This window comes from Triticum urartu, chromosome 3A (genome assembly GCF_056163025.1).
Source record: "Triticum urartu cultivar PI428250 chromosome 3A, HENAU_Tu73, whole genome shotgun sequence".
In the NCBI taxonomy this organism is placed as follows: domain Eukaryota; kingdom Viridiplantae; phylum Streptophyta; class Magnoliopsida; order Poales; family Poaceae; genus Triticum; species Triticum urartu.
Genome location: NC_141875.1, coordinates 660,515,858 through 660,535,017, shown reverse-complemented (window position 1 = coordinate 660,535,017; position 19,160 = coordinate 660,515,858). Strand labels below are relative to the sequence as shown.

Sequence of the window (19,160 nt, the reverse complement as noted above, 5' to 3'; positions counted from 1 at the left end):
AGCGCCGGATCGAAGATGCCATCGAGGCGACGAAAGCTGGCCCAAGCCGGAGCGTCGTCGCTGCGGGACTTGGCACCGCGCTTGCGCGCCGCCTTCCTCCGCCTGTCCGACACGACAGGGCGGAGGCTGGAGCTGCCTGCCTCATTGTCATTCCTGCGCTTGCAGGTGACGACGCCGCCGCCTCCACCGCGGCACTCGAAGCCCATGCGGTCGCCGAAACCCCTGCCACCGCCACGCCCCGCACCCGCCGTCGCCATCGTTGCGAAGATCCACTCGAGCAAATCGCGGCAAAACACTGTCAGAGGGGAGGGGGGGGGGGCGATTTCTCGTCGGAGGGGGAGGATTTGCGGCGGAGATGGAAAAGGGAGAAAGGGGAGGGATACCCTAAATCGGCCGGGTGCCGGCCTATATACTGGATGCTCGGGCGGTTTACGGGCCTCCCGTAAAATTTTTATGGTCCGGGCCGTTTTGCGTTATCTGCTCGGGCCGGATTTTTCCCGTAAATCGGCCGGAAAAGCGTAGTTCGTCGGGCCTTTAAGGGATCAGCTAGAGATGCTCTTATCTCCCATGGAAGAGGAAGGGGTGGGGCGTTTGGATGGATCCTATCAGAGGGCATCTACAGCTGGACCCCCCATACCCACCCCAAACACCCAAGCGGGCTGTCCGATCAATCCCATGACAAAAGAACACACCACCCAACCGGGCGACAATTTTCGGCCCAAACGCCCGGACTCACCGGCACTCTTCATACCCCGCCCAAATCTGGGGCGGAGATGGAGACGCCCGGATGAGCCCGAGCCCGCCCGCCCGCCACGTAAGCTTTGTCAAGCCGGACCCATCACAATTCCTCTGAAAAGTGACTAGTACCCCGTATCGGATGAGCTCGTCCTGCCTCCTCCTCCATTTCGTCCACCTTCGCTGATGTCATTGCAACGATCCTGTCTGTCACCATGGCCACGGATGATGCCTCGGCGGAATCAGTCAGGCTCCCTGGCTTGGTGGCAGATCCTTGCAAGGCAGAGAACCTTGCCCGGAAGGAGCACCACCGGAGGCAGCGCGAGCATGAGGCGGCGGAGAAGGCAGCTGCAGATGCGGCCTTGTTGACCGCTGCTGAGGACATGGACGTGACACAGGCCAATCCCTCGGTCGTGGTCGTGGAGACAAACAACTTGTCGCTGGAGCTCGACTCCGTTTTCCCTCCCAGGGGGCTGATATCCTGGATTTGAGCTTTTCACAAGCCGTCCCCGACGTGGACATGATGGCCCACTCGGTGGTGCTCCAAATGCATCGGGCAATGTCGGCTTGGTATTCGACGGAATGCCCGACCAAGACCCGGTATAATTTTTTTGCCTCTTTCCAATTGCATTCACAGATTCTTTTATTGCACATACCATCGGACATCTGGTTAGAAAATTTGTTGGTTATCTCAAACAAGTTGTAGGCCGTTAGCAACTTAACAATTCAAGAGGCCGTTAGCAAATTTGTTGGTTATCTCAAACAAGTTGTAGGATGGAACCAAAGCGGCATCGGAGTTCAAACCCATGCAACTTTAGCTGCGGCTTTGTACCATCAAACAGAGAAGAATTCATTTTTTCTCATTGTTGGTTGAAGTTGAATGGGAAACCCAAGTGGCAAACCATGCTCAAAGAGATTGAAAAGGGCAAGAAGAAGATGAAGAAAAACAATGGGTCAAGCTCGGCTCAATCAATTGGATTGGATGAGGAAGGAGAAGAAGAAAATGATGCTGCGGACTTGCAATCAACCGTGCCAACATGAAACTGGCAAGTGATGGGGAACAAGTGGGAGAAAGAGAGGGTGGTGCGTGAAGGCGCGGCAAGCAAAATATCCTTCACTTCGACCGGCAGTTTTTATGCTAAAGAGGTGAAGAAGGAAAGGTACAAGATGTTCATTGATGTGTAAAGGGAGAAGATGAAGTTCAACCGAGAGAGGTTGATGTTGGAGAAGAACAAAGAAAAAATGGAAAGGCAAGAGAAGGTTGCAAAGTGGGAACTTCAGCAAATAGTGATAATGCATAGTATTGAGCTCGAGAAAGAGAAGTTGCGGCTTGCGAGAGAGACGGAGGAGTCAAGAATCATGTTGCAAGACATCAACCTCTTGGATGAGGAAGGGAACAAGTGGTTGCTCCGCATTAAGAAGAGTATCAATGCCCGTGACAACTGAAGTCGTTGATCCATTCATGTATCACCTATCTACCTACCTATGTATGAACTATTAAATTTTATTTTAGCATGTACTGAATTTATTCAGGCTACACTATGTTTTTATTGTTAAATATATGATGAATTTGCGTTGTGTGATCGCCGTGCATGGATTTGCATGGATATCAAGATTTGGAAGTGTGGTTGTGGACAGGGCCAAATGGGACCACCCCAGCACTGTTCGCGGACGTGTTCGCAGGCGTATAGAAGGTCACATTAGCTATTTGTGGTCGTAAACACTCTAACATTAGGGCATCTCCAACGCCGACCCACAAACCTCCCACAACCGTCCAGATAGTGCAGTCATGTATCAGTCCGTGGCGCAGTCCGGACGCGATTTCTCCCGCAAACCGAAGACAAAACTGACGGAGGTCCGGACCAATCCCAAGCCTGCTTCTGACCGCCCTGACCCACCAAAGCCCCCTCCCGCGCGTTTTTCGGTCAACGCTGCTCCAGAGTGTCAGCGCCCACATGCATTCCCAGCCAGAGCAGACGCGACTGCTCACTGGAGCGGCATTGAAGCGGCACGCCGGCCGAGGGAGCACCGCCCGCGCCACTTCTCGGTGTAGGCGATTGTCGCGCGTTCAAACAACACGACGGCTGCCCGTCCGTCCGTCTGCCATCCGCATTAATGGCACACGGTTGTCGAGGCGTGTCCTTGACGTCACCCATTCGTCCCTCTACCGCGCACCGGTGCTATATAAACCGCTACCCCGGTGCCCGGCCATAGCCACAGTCATCCCTCTCCGCGCCACTCCCCCCATGGACCCCTCCGCCATCAAATCTCTCTGGGACGGCTGGCGTCGTAGCAGAAGAAGGCCATGGCCGCCATTGCTGCCGACTGGCAGGCCAGCAGGCAGCTGAAGGACGCCTCCGACAACGACGTGCAAATGGAGCACGCCTCCGACGTCAGCCGTCCAGGAGCATCTGCAAGCTGAGGAGCAGGTCGTCGCCGGCAGGGCGGTCGCGCCGGACGGGGATCTGGCGGAGCAGGAAGCGCTGCTCGAGTCCTATCGCTCCGCCCACGAGATCCGCCTCGCCCGTTGGCGGTACCGACAACGAGTGTCGTAGGTGGCTGCCGCCGGCAAGGAGTGCGACGAGGAGGCAGGTGAGGCGTTGTTCGACGAGACCAACGACATGAGCCCGCGCCCCAGCGCCACGACCACGAAGAAGCCACATGTCCACGGGCGCTACCGGCAGCAAGGAAGAGTAGTGCATGGAGGTCGCTGCCGCTCGTGTCCTAGGAAGGCCACTGCTCCTCCCCTCCCGTCGACGCCAAGCTAGGTGGGCTGAGCATCTTCGGTCGATTAGTCGCTTGGCGGCGACGCGGAGGCGGACAACTTCAGTTCCCGGGGCTTCGGAGGCGGAACTGGAGACGGCGAAGCTTCAGTTCTCGGAGCCGATGGCCGGACACGGGGATCGGACGCCAGCGATCATTTTGATTAGGTATTAATTATACTTCAGAGCCCGCCTAGCACCGTTTTGATGTATTTGAATGAAATCCATCATGTTTATATGAAATCCGGACTTGTTTGAACGAATTTTGTCCATTTGGTTTAAGTTGTTGTGAAAATGTATGCGGCTACGGTTGAATGGCTGCTTCCCGCATCCTATTCACGGATTGGTCACCCCTGTCCACGGACGGATGCGGAAGGAAATTTTGCAGGTTGTTATTGAATATTCCTTATAACGGGTTACCCGAGGTACTAGCCACGTCAAATCATGTCGATGTAAAGAGAAATTGATGAGGTATGCAATGGTTTGAGACCCTGGCTCATGATGATCAACGAGCGGTCGGCCGCCATGGGCAGCCATGGGGCATCTCTTCAAGCAATCATTTGCGCTATACCATTTCACTTGGCCAAAATACCACCTGCCTTTTGAACAATACAAGCCTATTTACCATATGAATCTGTGAACCAAAACAAGGATTGTAAAATGACAAGATATTTCAGTTCTAACCTCCAATTAACAACAACTAATGAATGAACTACCGAGAGACATTTGCTTGAAAGTTCAGCCACATTTAAAAATAATATATTATTTCCTCTGTTTCATAATGTAAGATATTTTTTGACACATTGTAGTTTATGAGACAGAGGAAGTACTCCCTCCATTCCATAATGTAGTGCTTCCTCTATCCCTGTGCTTTAACTTTGACCGTAAATTTAACTGCCAAGACCGATTGCGGCGGGAGCAAAAATTATATCAGTGAATTTGTATTCGAAAGAAGTTTTCAATTATATAATTTTTTTTTCCGCCGCAGTTGGTCTTGTTGGTTAAATTTATGGTCAAAGTTGGACCTCCGGAAACGTAGGCGCACTATATTTTAGAATAAAGGGAGTAGTTATTTTGACTTGACTTTACGAGCGGTGTCATCAGAGCATTCACACGCCGTGCACATATTGGCTGGTTCATTTACTGCCTCAACAGCCAAAGGTATCCAAGGCAGTAGATGGGGCAAATCATGTCGCTGGATATACAATTTTTTTTAATGCTAAAAGGATATTTTCATTCAGTGCAGCCCTGTTTGGATACTCTAACACAGTTAGAGTTAGAGTTATTTTCTAACCCACTCTAACCCAAATAAGTACCTCTCCATCGGGATAGTTGGGTTAGATGGAACTAACCCACTCTAACCCTCCCTATTTGGATACTTTTGGGTTATTTGAACCCCAAACTAACCCAAACTAGCTCTAACCCCATGATCCAAACAGGGCCTGCGATCTACTGAGGTGATATAACCGTACAAAACGAATGCTTGATTGTCTGCATAACATGACACACACATCCAACACGTTCAACAAAATAATAAATAAAGAGATGGATATGTGTGGTGCAATGATCCTGGACCCGGCTCATGACGATCAACTCTAGTAGTACTAGTGTAGTACCGGATGCGGACTAGAAGCACTCGGTGACGACGCTCACTAAAATCTCGCCCGCAACTCTGCTGTCTAGGGATCGGTGCACAATTGGATGAAATGAGTTGTTGTTGTTGTTGTTGTTATTGTTATTGTTGAATACACTGCTCCAGTATAGATTGGTACATTGCATATATGTGTGCCAACAATAAATTAGACCCAAGCCTGGACTGTAAGTACAGAACAATATAATTGGTCATTTATTGGAATGCAAGGATTATTGAGCCACTGATACTTTATCCCCACCTTGTTAATAACCCAGTTGTACTCTCCATTGCCACTGCTCCACCTCCCTCGCAGCCCCAGGCCGTCAATACCATGATGCATGTCGTGGACGCCGTCATGTTGTCACACTCCTCCCGCGCCTTCAGCCACGCCAACCGCCGCAAATGTTGGCGGAATTGCGCCCTGTAGGCGGAGGCGGTTAGCGCGTCTGCGGCGGCCGCCAACACCGAGGAAAAGTAGAACATGAGAGGTATTCACCGCTTGGGTCCCATGATGGCCGCCGCCACTGCGTTGCCGGCATACACAGCCGGTGTCTTGCCCGGTTCAACACAGACCATTTTAAACGTCCTATATAAGATTTGTATTATACTGGTTTCTAGTAATATACATGTGTAATCATACATAGTTGTAAAAAAATTACAGGATTCCAAGCACAACCTAACTAATACCACCTCCGTCTTAAAATGTAGGTGGTTTTTTAGATAGAGGGACTAAATCTAAATTTAAACCTACTAATAAAAAATAGGTATTGTTAATCCGTCATGCTATTTTATTAAAAAAACCCCTGATGTTTCTGACATTACGCCCGCAGGTACATATCAAATATTTTTTTTAAATACTCATATCTTCTGAACCATAACTCCAAATTTAACATGTTATATATGGAATTTGATTAGAAAAATATATAGAATCTGAATATGATATTATTTTACCCGTTAACTATTAAAAAATACTATATAGGGTGCAATCTTAATCAACAGTGCATTATCCGTCTTTCTTTCATATCGGTACTGATCCGGATTGTGGATGAACATCTCAGCAAAATCAGGATTGGAGACGAAATTGAAGATCGCTTGCCCGTTTCTTTGTACGTATTAAATCTACATGCGAGCCGCATTTAAATAGAAGACATGTGGAACCTTGAACTTGCGTTTTTGTAGGCAAAGACCATCTTTGTTTCGGCCGTAGCTACAATACTCAGATCATAGATCGTTTTTTAAATTAAAAGCGTGTGATAGTTTTTTTTTCGTTGCAATGCACAGACCCTTTTGCTAGTACAAAGCAAAAAATATTAGCTGAAAGACAAATTTTATATAGGGGCAGATTAGGCGAACTATAATAGTTTACTAGACTAGATCGGGCCAAAATTTTGTTAAGGGCTAAACAGAAAAGGTGAATTATTGCCAAAAAAGGAGAATGCACTTCTTGTTTTTCTAACTTATAAAGTCAGGTGACTTTACAGTGGCTGACACGTGGGCCGTCACCTCCGCATCCCCCCACCCTCTTCTCCGTCTTCCTCTTCCACGCTCGGCGGCTGGACCCTCCCCGTGGCCTCCTCTGTCGCGGCCTCGTTCGAAACCGGAAAGACCGCCCAGTACCAACGAAGTGGAAGGACAAAGCCGTCGTCAGTGTCGTGTTTTGCGGCTCGTCGTTGTTCACGGATTCGAGGTAAGGCGGGGGCGCTGCGCCTCCTCCAACTCCTTCCGATCTGCTTATCTGAAAGAGGAATTAGAGCAGCAGAGACTACATCTTCTTGATGATTTTCCTTGTGGATGCCTCGATAATACGCGTTCTTCTGTCTCTGCAGGTCTTATGCTTCGATTTAATTTCTTGCATTAGGAAGTGACGATTGTTATGCAAGTTTCTGAACTTTTCTGAAGGTCTTATGCTCCTATGCACCCATGTAGATCGTTATACAAGTTCTTTTTCTGAATGAATTGTGGTAGATGGATTTCCGGATAGATGACTACAATAGATACGTCACAGCCTAACGGATCACTTCTCACTGTGTATTCCACCGTCAGGTTCTGATCCAAGGGGTCAAAATTGGGTGACGAGGTGCCCTGTCTGACTGAGTTTTATATCATGAACTATACGTACTGGCTTCTCCACCAGCAAACAACGGGAGAAACTACGCGAGCTACCAACCAAATGCACGCCAATATACAGCTGAAAACAGTTTCCATTATTCCTGTGGCGCTAGTGCTTGCCTGGCAATCAGGTGCTGCAGACAGATTGTGGATCACACATGCTTAATCTGCACAAAGTTCTGCTTCAAGTACATCATCAGGCATTACTGCAAGAACTACTCAGCTGGTTTGCAGAAACGGATGCCTACATTACAGGTAACTATATCATGACACACACCACACCAGTTCATCTTTGAGTTGTAGAAACCCAACCAAAGCATACTGATATCACACTGTGCATTCATAAGAAGTCAAATGTGTCCACAATCATCACACCTTATTACATGATACTGTACACAAATGCATACGATGTTTGATACAGAGGAAAGCCACACAAATTCAAATCCAAGCATAGATACAACCGTTTATGCTCAATCGGAGCCACTAGGCACTCATGTAGAGCAATTAAACGGACATACTTAAGTTGTAATGCATGCAGAACATAAACACGCAGCAGAAAAAAAATCAACAGACAAGAAGAACAGATTGCAATCCACACTAGGACACGCAAACCACACCATGCGATCAATGGGAGGCCCTTCCAGTGTCAAACCTGTTTCTTCCAGCAGAAAGAGAATGTTGCAGCATTGTCGTCATCCTCTTCTTCATCTTCTTTTTGCTTTCCGAAAAAGGCTTTCGCCCTGCTTTATAAATAAAGCATCTCCTTTTTGCTTAGTCTTGAGTTTCTGGTCCATTGAGTTTAAGACTAGGTTTGTTTTTATGGTTTTCAATGGCCTCTCTCACCTCAGGAGGGACTTGGTCACCCTTGTACTCGAGCTCCTTCAATCGGGAAAGTTTGTCGATGCCGGAGAGAGATGTGGAAGATGACCAGGCAATCTTCTCGAGCCTAGAAGCAGACCCTCTGTTGAAGACAATCTTGGTGATGGTCGAGCAGTCAACAACAAGGAGATTGAGCCATAAGAACTCATCTTTTTCTAATGTAATCTCATTCTGTGTTCCACCAAAAGACTTGTCCAAGAGCACCAGACAGCGTATGTTTGGTTTCTTGGTGAGCAGTTGTAGAGCAGCTAGCTCTAGCAATGTACCACAAAGAGTCAGCTTGGCTATCTGTTTGGCATTGTCAAATGATGACAGCAAACTGCCGCAGAAGCTGCTGTTTAACTCAAGCTCTTTCAAATTTGTAAGATAGTCAACTCCAGAAATAGAACATATGCTGGTGATAGACAAAACCATCTTCTCGAGCTCACTGGCTGCACCATCCTCAAAAGTGACATTAGTCAAGTCCGAGCCCTCAACAACAAGGAGCTTGAGGCATCTGAATTCACCGTCCTTGAAGTTCAGCATGTGCTCGGTGCATACAATGTGTTGGAGCCTGAGACACTGTAACTTGGGCAGCTTGGCAAGGAGTTTCAGATCATCTTGGCTCAGCAGAGTGTGACATAGAGTTACCTTGACAAGTTTGTTTTTATCACCTTTTATGAACAATGGAAGAAGACGCCCCTTCTGTGTGGCTCCCCTGATGCTTAGACTCTCAAGAATCTTGAAATGGTTTTCCAACATAGAGCCAATGCCATATGGTAACTCTGCACTGGAAGGAGTACCCTCGTGTGGTGTGGTTATGGGAATAGCAGTGATTGACAGAGAACAGAGGCACTCATGTAGGTCACTGATCGTCTGAAGCAAATTCCTGAGGTGATCATCCTTATCTTGAATAACCACACCTAGCTTCCTCAGCTGCCATAGCTTTCCAATATCTTTTAAATCATTACTCTGCCAGGCCTTGACCTCAGATAGTACCTCCATGTTTACCATTTTGCCGATCCTACGAGGAATCCGGACACCATAGCGAAAATTGCTTGAATTCAGATCAATGTGACCAGCAAGCAGACGCTTCAGCTTCAAGAGCAGGATATTTGTTGTTGGATGTGCAGGCATCCTAGTTTCTCGGATATCCAGTACCTCTAGCTCATGGAGGTTGTTAATTTCACTGGGTAGCCGGGTAATATTTGTTTTCCTCAGGCTCAAATACTTGAGCAGTAACATCTTGCTGCAGATGTCCTTGAGGTACTGCTGGTTCTTCCCAAGAAAACACTGACAACCTTCTAGATCTAGCACCTTGAGCAGGGATACTTGAGATGATTTAGAGAGCCCCTCGAAGAATTTGTCAATTCTATCAGAGCTGCGGAGTTGTAGATCATTGAAAATGGAGAAGTGGCGAGCCAAGTGATGTGACAGGCATGTCTCCACAATGTGTTGTTTTCTAGCAATTGTGGTAATGAATCCATGAATTAGATCACCTACGACACAACTCTTTACATTTCCTGTGATACCAATATCAGCAGGATAAACAAGGCACCGGCCAACAAGTGTGTCAAAACATTGGTTGGCCTGACGCACAGAACTGGGCCAATCTTCCTTGTATGTCAGTCCTTCTGCAACCCACCGTGCAATCAAGGTTGACCGCCTGATCTTTTGTCCGGGAGAGAATATAGCTAGGTGCAGCAAGCAAGACTTGTATTCTTTAGCCAGATCACTGTAAGAAAACTTGAACATCACCTTAGTGATGCTGTTGAATGTTGTTTCTGGCAAAGTCCGCAGGGTGTTGCGCAGCTCCTCGTTGCTCCTCTTGGAGTTAGCATAGAAAGCATGAGTGAAGATCTTCATGCAGAATTCATGTGGTTCACACTCATACAAGATATCATGCAAAATTTGGGGGCAGTAGTTGTTTTCAGATTTCTGCTGGCTAGTAAGCTTGAGCACCGTGTCATGGTAGAGGCCAGGAAGAGAATAGTCTATAGGTTCCCGCGGTGGATAGCAATATTCTTTAGCCAGCTGGATGTCCTTTGTGATGGTGACGATCATTAAATCGGCGCTGCAGTTTAACAGGCTCAAAGCATTTCTGATATCCTCACATGGTGTCATCTAGTTTACATTGTGGCCGGTTGCATTTCTGCATGAACAACCCAAAGGTACTCTAGGGTGTCATCTAGTTAACATTGTGGCCGGTTGCATTTCTCCACGAACAACCCAAAGGTACCCGAGGTACCAACGGGATAAATCATGTTGGTGGATAGAGAAATTAATGGGGTGTGCAATGATCTGGGACCTGGCTCATGATGATCAAAGAGCGGTTGGGGCTGCCATAGAAAACCTCTTCGGCAATGTGCTATACCATTTCACATGTTCAATGAACAGTATAAGCTTTTTTTTATCATATACGTCACCTTTTGAAACATAGGAATAGGAAGAGCGGGGAATTAGGATGTTGCCTATCCTAGATTCCTACAGGAACTAAAATCACAAAAAAACTGCAAAACTATCCTTTGGATGTCACATAGGAAAACACGAAAATTATAGACACTAACAGAAGAAAACATGAGAGGTAGGACCTCATGTTTAGTTTATTCCAAAATTCCTATGGCATAGTCCAATCCATAGGGATTTAAAAGGAACATAGAATAACAATTCCTTTTTTTTTTACAAACAACAGCAGAAGAAAATCTCATGAAGGAATCCTATTCTACATAATTCCTATCCCTTTTCCTTTATTTCGGACGGGCCTTAAAGTTGTAAAATGACATAGATATTATATTTGTAAACTCCCATTAGCAACAACTGACCGACTGCTAGTTGCAAGTTAAGCCATCTCCAATGCTCGTACGCTTGTGTAGACTTTAGAGGATTTTTTCTTCAAAAATATTACTTTAGAGTCGGTGTTTAGAGTCCTTATCAACAAGCGCCACAAGAGAAATATGGAAAGCTGGCCAGCGCTTCCCTCTGCAACGCAGGGCTACCAAGCGTCCGCAGAAAACACGCAGCCACATGCAGGATCATTGATTTTTGTTAGGGTCCACAATAGCGCTCGTAGCCTGCATCTGGAGGATCCGGCTTGCCTGCTCCCTCCCCATGCTCCCATCAGTGCTCCCACTTAATCCTACGGCTGTCTTTTTTCCTTTTTCTTTCTAATCTAATTATCCCCCCCCCTGATTTTAAGGGGGTGGGGCCGGGCCTTATTTTGCTCCAATCAAATCAAGCCACATAGACGGGAGCACGGATGGGCACACAACGGGGGAGCAGGCAAGTCTCGTCCACATCTGGAGGGGGAAAATGACCGAGCGCCTGGCGATAGTTTAGCGTCGACGAAAGCTAGATTCGTGACTCGAGGAATATTTTTATTATACCCACCCAGAGACATTTGCTTGATACTGGTTCCAGAACCTCTTCGACGAATAACACCAGTATTATGGTAGAAGGCGCCGCGAATGATATCACGAACCTCAAGTTCCTTCTCCTATGCTTTCAGTACTTGTCGGGTCTCAAGATTAACTTCGACAAAAGCCAGGTCATGGTCTTAGGCTATTCTCCCGAGGAGAGTCAAAGCATTGCCAACCGGCTTAATTGCCCTTTGGGTTCTTTCCCATCACCTACTTGGGGATCCCCATTAGTGACTCCCGCCTTACTGTTGCTGATTTAAGGCCCTTGGTGCTCAAACTTCAACACCGCATTGAGCCCTGGCAGGGGAGATGGTTTTCAAAGGTGGCGCGGACCATCCTCATAAACTCCAACCTGTCCAGCCTCTTGTTGTTCATTATGAGTTTCTATAGCCTGCACAAGACTCTGCACCATGAGATTGGCACGATCCAAGCCCGCTTTTTCTGGGCTCAAGAGGGCGACAAGCAAAAATACCACATGGTTCGGTGGTCGGAGATTTGCAAGCCTCGTGACCAAGGTGGCCTCGGGATTATGTCCTCCAAACGCATGAACATCGCCCTCCTTGCTTGATGGCTTTGGCGGATCTCCAATGGTGAGGTTGGTCTTTGGCTGCAGCTTATCCGGAATAAATATCTTCGCGGCCAACCCCTTGCTTTCTGCCAACGGTCCGGTGGCTCCCAGTTCTGGCAATCCGTGAAACAACTGCTACCTGTACTCCGGATCGGGACCTCCATTGCGGTTGGCTCAGGCTCTAGTACCCTATTCTGGTTCGATAGGTGGGCGGGCGATGCCCTCTTTGCCTCCCGCTTCCCGGACTTGTTCGCCATCGCTGTGGATCCTCGGGTCTCCGTCGAGGCGGCCCTTATTGACTTAGGGCGCCTCGCCTTCAGGCAGCTCTTCGGGCCCCCAGAAGTTAACGCGTGGCATGAGCTCCTAGACACCGTTGCTCTGCATGAGCCGGATCTCACGCAACCCCAGGACCTTGTTTCGTGGCACTTAGAGCCTTAGGGCAACTTCTCCACCAAGTCCCTTTACAGGGCTATCGCTCCCTCCCCCACCCTGGAACCTCTTATATTGATCTGGGAAATCAAACTTCCCCTTAAGATCAGGATCTTCCTCTGGCAGTGGATCCGTGGGCGGGTTCCTTCTGGAGTCGAGGTGCTGAAACGTAATGGCCCCGGAGATGGGATGTGCCCCCTGTGCGGGATGCTCGAGGATTCCAATCATATCTTCTTCTCCGGTGTCTCTGCCCAATTCTTGTGGAGTTGCCTCCGCAAAGCGGTCGGTGGTCGCTGGTGCAACACCAACTTCCTGGACCTCTTCGCCGAGGTTCAGGCTTCGCCCCAGCCTGGCCACCACATTAGGTGGTTGGTGATTGGGGTCCTTGCGTGGACGCCGTGGACGATTCGCAACAAACTCGTGATTCAACGCGTTCCCCTTCGACAATCGACTGACGCAATTTTCAAAATGTGTGGTTACTTGCAGTTTTGGCAGCCACTTAGCCGTTCCCAGGATCTTGACGCCGTCAACAACATCATCGCGACCCTCCGTGCATTGGCCATCCGCTTGGCGCCGCCGCTACCTCCACCACCCCAGAGCCGGATTAGATCATGTAGTCTTTGGCCCGCCTGAGGCTTGGCCTTGTTTTTTATGTTTTGGGCTTGTTGAGTTGTGCCCTCGGCAGAACCTAGTACTTCTCATCACTGTTGTTCCATGTTTGTGTGTGTGGGTGTGAACCTTATTGTACTCCTTGGCTGTGGTGGCTTGCTTTATTTATAAAGCGGGGCAAAAGCCTTTTCCGGTAATAACCCTTTCAAGAGATGTTTTCTTGAGAAACACACCAATGTAAATCTTTCACTTGACTTGGACAACAGTGTTGTCAAGGGTGTTCACACATTGTGCACTGCTATTAACATTGTGGCCGGTTGCATTTCTACATCAACAACTCAACGGTACTGGAGGTACTAGATGCGACAAATCATGTTAGTGGAAAGAGAGATTGATGGGGTGTGTAATGATCTCGGACCCTAGCTCATGATGATCAACGAGCTGTTGGGGCCGCCATAATGGGGTGTGCAATAATCTGGGACCCTGGATCATGATGATTAATGAGTGGTTGGCGCGCCATAGGAAACCCCTTCTAGCAATCATGTGCGCTATACCATTCCATGGCCAATGAACAAAACAAGCTTACTTATCATACAAGGCATTGTTTGGAACATAGGAATTCAAAACATAGAAATAGGAAGAATGGAGGAATTAGGATGTTACCTATCCTAGATTCCAATAGGAACTAAAACCGTGGAAAAAGTGCAAAACTATAGTTTGTGCGACACATCAGGAAACGAACCAATTGTAGACACAAATAGAAGAAAATATGAGGTTGGACTTCATGTTAGGTTTCCTCTTAAATTCCTATGGCATATTACATTTCATAGGAATTTCAAAGGAATATAGAATAACAATTACTTTGTTACAACCGACACCGTTTTTTTAAAGGAACCCTATCCTGCACACTTCCTACCCATTTCTTTTGTTTCAAATGGGCCATAAATTTGTGAACCAAAACAAGAATTGTAAATGGAAAAGTATTCAATTTTGACCTCCAATTCATAATAACTGACTAGCTATTAGTTGCAAGTTAGTAACTTGACGAAAAAACTAGAATAGCCACCGAAAGACATTCGCCTAGAACAGATTCCAGGAGCTCTTCGATGAATTGCCTTTTCAAGATGGCGATATGTCTCTTGGGCCATGCACTAATGTAAATCTTGACTTGACTGGCGGTGTCGTCAAGGGTTTTCACACGCGATGTATTGTCATTAATATTGTGCTTGTTTGCATTACTGCATCAATAGACCAAAGGTACCGGAGGTACTAGACGTGGCAAATAATGTCGATGGATAGAGAAATTAATGGGGTGTGCAATAATCTAGGACCTGTCTCATGATGATCAATAAGCGGTGGGAGGCGCCATAGAAAACCTATTCGGTAAATCGTTTGTGCTATACCTTTCCACATGTCCAATGAACAATACATGATTATTTATCATATAAGGCACCATTTGGAACATAGGAATAGGAAGGAGGAATTAAGATGTCGTGTATCCTAGATTCCTACAGGAACTGAAACCACAAAAAAATTGCAAAACTATCCTTTGGATGTCACATAAGAAAACATAAATTATAGACAAAAATAGAAGAAAACATAGATCCTCATGTTTTGTTTCCTCCAAAATTCCTATGGCATTCCATTCCATACGATTTTCGAAGGAATATAGGATAAAAATTCCTTTGTTATAAACGTCAACAAAATAAAAATTCTTGAAGGAATACTATCCTACCCTTTTTCATTTGTTTCTGACGGGCCTTAAATTTGTGAACCAAAACAAGAATTTAAGATGGCAAAGATATTTCAATTCTGACCTCCAATTAACAAGAACTGACCAACTTCTAGTTCCAAGTTAGGCCATCTCCAATGCTCAGACGCTTGTGGAGACATTAGAGGATTTTTTTTCCTGAAAATTACTTTAGCCTCGGTGTTTAGAGTCCTTATATGCATGGCTAGCACTTCCGTCTCCAACACAGGGCTACCAGTATCTTTCTCTTCCCTTCTGTGAACAAAGCAGTGATTAGCCTCTGGCACTCACTTTCCGAAGCACCAACTGACTTGCTTTCAGAACAACCCTGATCAATTATCCCTGAAATAAGTGCCCGCAGAAAAAACGCAGCCACGTATAAGATCCTGATAGGATCAATGATTTTTTTATTGTCCACAATAGCGCGCATAGCCTGCATGCAGAGAAAAAAGAAGCCAAGTGCATGGTGATAGTTTTTGCATCGACGGAAGCCAGGTTTCGTCCATAATGGCTCGGAATTGAAGCCAGGCGCCTAGCCTAAGCACCGACATTGTAGATTCGCTTCGTGACTTGAGGAAAGAAGTTCAAAGATAGCCACCGAGAGATATTTGCTTGGAACCCGTCCAGGACCTCTTCGACGAATCACCCTTTCAAGATGGTCAGATATTTTCTTGGGAAACACACTAATGTAAATCTTGACCTGACTTGATGAATGGCGTTGTCAAGGGTGTTCACATATCATGCACTGTTATTAACATTGTGGCAGGTTGCATTTCTCCATCAACAACCCAAAGGTATGTGAGGTACTAGACGCGACGAATCCAGTCGGTGGATAGAGAAATTAATAGGGTGTGCAATGATCGGGACCGTGGACCATGATGCTTAACGAGCGGTTGGGGCCGCCATAGGAAACCTCTTCAGGCAATCATTTGCGGTGTACCATTCCACAACGGTCAATGAACAATACACCCTCTGTCTCAGTGCATGGAGCGTGCATGTAGTTCTAAATCATTAATTTGACTAACTAAATATATGTTATATTTCACTAAAAGTAATCATTGTATTCTTAACCGAATGTAAGTTCTAAATATATATTATTATCACATATAATACATATTTAGCAAGTTAAATTATCAACCTAGAACTACACACATGCACTATACACTGAGACGGATGAAGTACAAGCTTATTTATCATATAAGGCACCATTTGGAACATAGGAATAGGAAGAATGAAGGAATTAGGATGTCGCCAGTCTTAGATTCCTACATGAACTAAAACCATGGGAAGACTGCAAAACTATGTCACATAGGAAAACCCAAAATTTATAGACACAAACAGAAGAAAACATGAGGTGGGTTCAAAGAAATCTTTCCCTAATAATAAAGCACGGATTGACTCCGTGGGTTCACCGTCACAATACGCTTCTTCCTGTGAATTTACTCTTTCAGTTTGAATTTTAAACACATACACGAGGTGGTACTAATTTCAACCCACGCTCGTAGAGTTTCTGCCTCGCTCCGTCTTTCGCAACGCACGCACCTCACCTATATTGGGCCACGTTGTTCCACTGCTGGGCCTTTTCTTATGTGCCACTGAGTCACGCAAGAGGCCCTCCATCTCGAAGGTTGTGGCCAACTGATCTGGTAAGCTTGTGCGACGAAACATGGTTTGTTATCAAAATAAATAGTCCCACCTCGATTCTTTGCAATCAATCCCAGCATTGGGCAGCAATTTATATACGCCGACGGCTTTACAGCATCAACAAGCAGAGGAAGGAAAGAGAACGAAGGAAATAATCACGGGGCAGAGGGATACAGCGAATCGACTCCCCGATGGCAAACCTGGGAATCGGAAACCTAGGAAAATCGGATTAGCAAAATCGGCAGGACGGCCCTTGCTTGTCAGCCATGGCCGCCAAGACGTCCGCGGCGGCCGCCACCGCAGCGAGCACGACGAAGGCCTTCTTCAGGGCGGTGTACCTGTTGACACTATCCCTGCACCCCTTGCAGTGCACGGCGTGCCGGAAGTACCTGCTGGTCGGGTTGGGCCCGTGCTGCGTGCCGAAGCCGCCCTTGGCCGGGAATAACGCGGAGATCCCGGCGGCGGCCGGCGCCTGCTCCACGACGGCCGGCATGGGCGGCGGCGACATGGTGCTGTGGCCGAAGTAGTAGGGCATGCCGTGGACGGCCCTGTCCATCCACCGCCGGTAATCGGCCACCCAGGTGTCCGAGGAGCGGAGGTTGAGGTAGAGCTCCTTGGTGGGCACCTTCTCCCGGAGCAGCACCTCGTTCTGCGACGATAGGAACCCCATGTCCTGCTCGAACACCTTGCACGCGTTCTGGTGGAAGTACCAGCTCGGCACCACCCTCAGCAGCGGCGACCTCGCCGTGGACCCGAACCAGACGAGCAACATCGACTTCCCCTGCCCCGCCGGCCGGCACAGGAACTGCGCCGTGAAGCATTGCTCCCTGCCGTCCTTGTCCACGAACTCGAGCGTGTTGGTGAGCACGCAGGGCACCTCGAAGCGGAGTAGGTTGCGGAGGTGCGGCGCGCGCTCGCGCCACCAGTGGCCGGCGAAGCCCCGGGCGGTGCGCTCGGCGACCTCGAAGGCCAGCGGCTGCACGTCCTCCCGCTTGGCCGTCTAGTCGGTGCGGTCGTGCGAGATGGGCACGTGCGCCGGGTCCATGAGGTTCTCCAGCAGGATGGAGTGGTCGTAGGGGAGCTCGTGCACCGTGGACAGGTCCGTGAACCCCGCCGGCGCGTACGGCTCGAACCACGGCAGCTTCTTCGCGTCCGGCGGGCTTGCCGGCGACATCCACACCCAGACCACCCCCTGCGAGTCCCGCACCTCATAGTTGCGCGCGCACGAGTTCCGCGGGATCTTGGCGCCCTCAGGCAGCTGCTGTTGGAAATATGCCCTAGAGGCAATAATAAAATGGTTATTATTATAATTCTTTGTTCATGATAATTGTCTATTATTCATGCTATAATTGTGTTATCCGGAAATCGTAATACATGTGTGAATACATAGACCACAACACGTCCCTAGTGAGCCACTAGTTGACTAGCTCGTTGATCAAAAGATAGTCATGGTTTCCTGACTATGGACATTGGATGTCATTGATAACGGGATCACATCATTAGGAGAATGATGTGATGGACAAGACCCCATCCTAAGCATAGCTCAAAGATCGTGTAGTTCATTTGCTATAGCTTTTCCGAATGTCAAGTATCATTTCCTTAGACCATGAGATTGTGCAACTCCCGGATACCGTAGGAGTGCTTTGGGTGTACCAAACATCACAACGTAACTGGGTGACTATAAAGGGGCACTACGGGTATCTCGGAAAGTGTCTGTTGGGTTGGCACGAATCGAGACTGGGATTTGTCACTCCGTATGACGGAGAGGTATCTCTGGGCCCACTCGGTAATGCATCATCATAATGAGCTCAATGTGACCAAGTGGTTGATCACGGGATCATGCATTACGGTACGAGTAAAGTGACTTGCCTGTAACGAGATTGAACGAGGTATTGGGATACCAACGATCGAGTCTCGGGCAAGTAACGTACCGATTGACAAAGGGAATTGTATACGGGATTGATTGAATCCTCGACATCGTGGTTCATCCGATGAGATCATCGAGGAGCATGTGGGAGCGAACATGGGTATCCAGATCCCGCTATTGGTTATTGACCGGAGAGTCGTCTCGGTCATGTCTGCGTGTCTCCCGAACCCGTAGGGTCTACACACTTAAGATTCGGTGACGCTAGGGTTGTTGAGATATTAGCATACGGTAATCCGAAAGTTGTTCGGAGTCCCGGATGAGATCCCGGACGTCACGAGGAGTTCCGGAATGGTCCGGAGGTGAAGATTTATATATAGGAAGTCAAGTTTCGACCATCTGGAAGGTTTCGGGGGTAATCGGTATTGTACCGGGACCACCGGAAGGGTCCCGGGGGTCCACCGGGTGGGGCCACCTATCTCGGAGGGCCCCATGGGCTAAAGTGGGAGGGGAACCAGCCCTTAGTGGGCTGGTGCGCCCCCTTGGGCCTCCCCCTGCGCCTAGGGTTGGAAACCCTAGGGGTGGGGGGCGCCCCACTTGGCTTGGTGGGCACTCCACCCACCTTGGCCGCCGCCCCCCTTGGAGATTCAATCTCCTAGGGCCGGCGCCCCCTAGGGGTCCTATATATAGTGGGGGGGGGGGGAGGGAGGGCAGCCGCACCCTAGCCCCTGGCGCCTCCCTCTCCCTCCCGTGACACCTCTCCCTCTCGCAGTGCTCGGCGAA

At 48.1% G+C, this 19,160-nt stretch overlaps 1 protein-coding gene, 1 long non-coding RNA gene and 1 pseudogene across 2 annotated transcripts; 1 reads left to right on the top strand and 2 right to left on the bottom strand.

Annotated features, from left to right (window-relative positions):
- The first annotated feature begins 6,633 nt into the window (after window positions 1-6,633).
- On the top strand, window positions 6,634-13,343 carry LOC125545805 (uncharacterized). The gene is made up of 4 exons (XR_007300262.2): window positions 6,634-6,817; window positions 6,957-7,029; window positions 7,174-7,494; window positions 12,997-13,343. It is a non-coding gene; the product is annotated as an uncharacterized LOC125545805 (long non-coding RNA).
- LOC125545804 (disease resistance protein PIK6-NP-like) lies at window positions 7,562-10,513 on the bottom strand. Its single transcript, XM_048709841.2, has one exon. It carries the CDS (start codon window positions 10,219-10,221, stop codon window positions 8,011-8,013), a length of 2,211 nt encoding a protein of 736 aa, XP_048565798.2. The 5' UTR covers window positions 10,222-10,513; the 3' UTR covers window positions 7,562-8,010.
- A 3,399-nt stretch (window positions 13,344-16,742) lies between the features above and the next one.
- On the bottom strand, window positions 16,743-17,771 carry LOC125547135 (protein TIC 55, chloroplastic pseudogene; annotated as a pseudogene).
- Window positions 17,772-19,160: the final 1,389 nt, after the last annotated feature.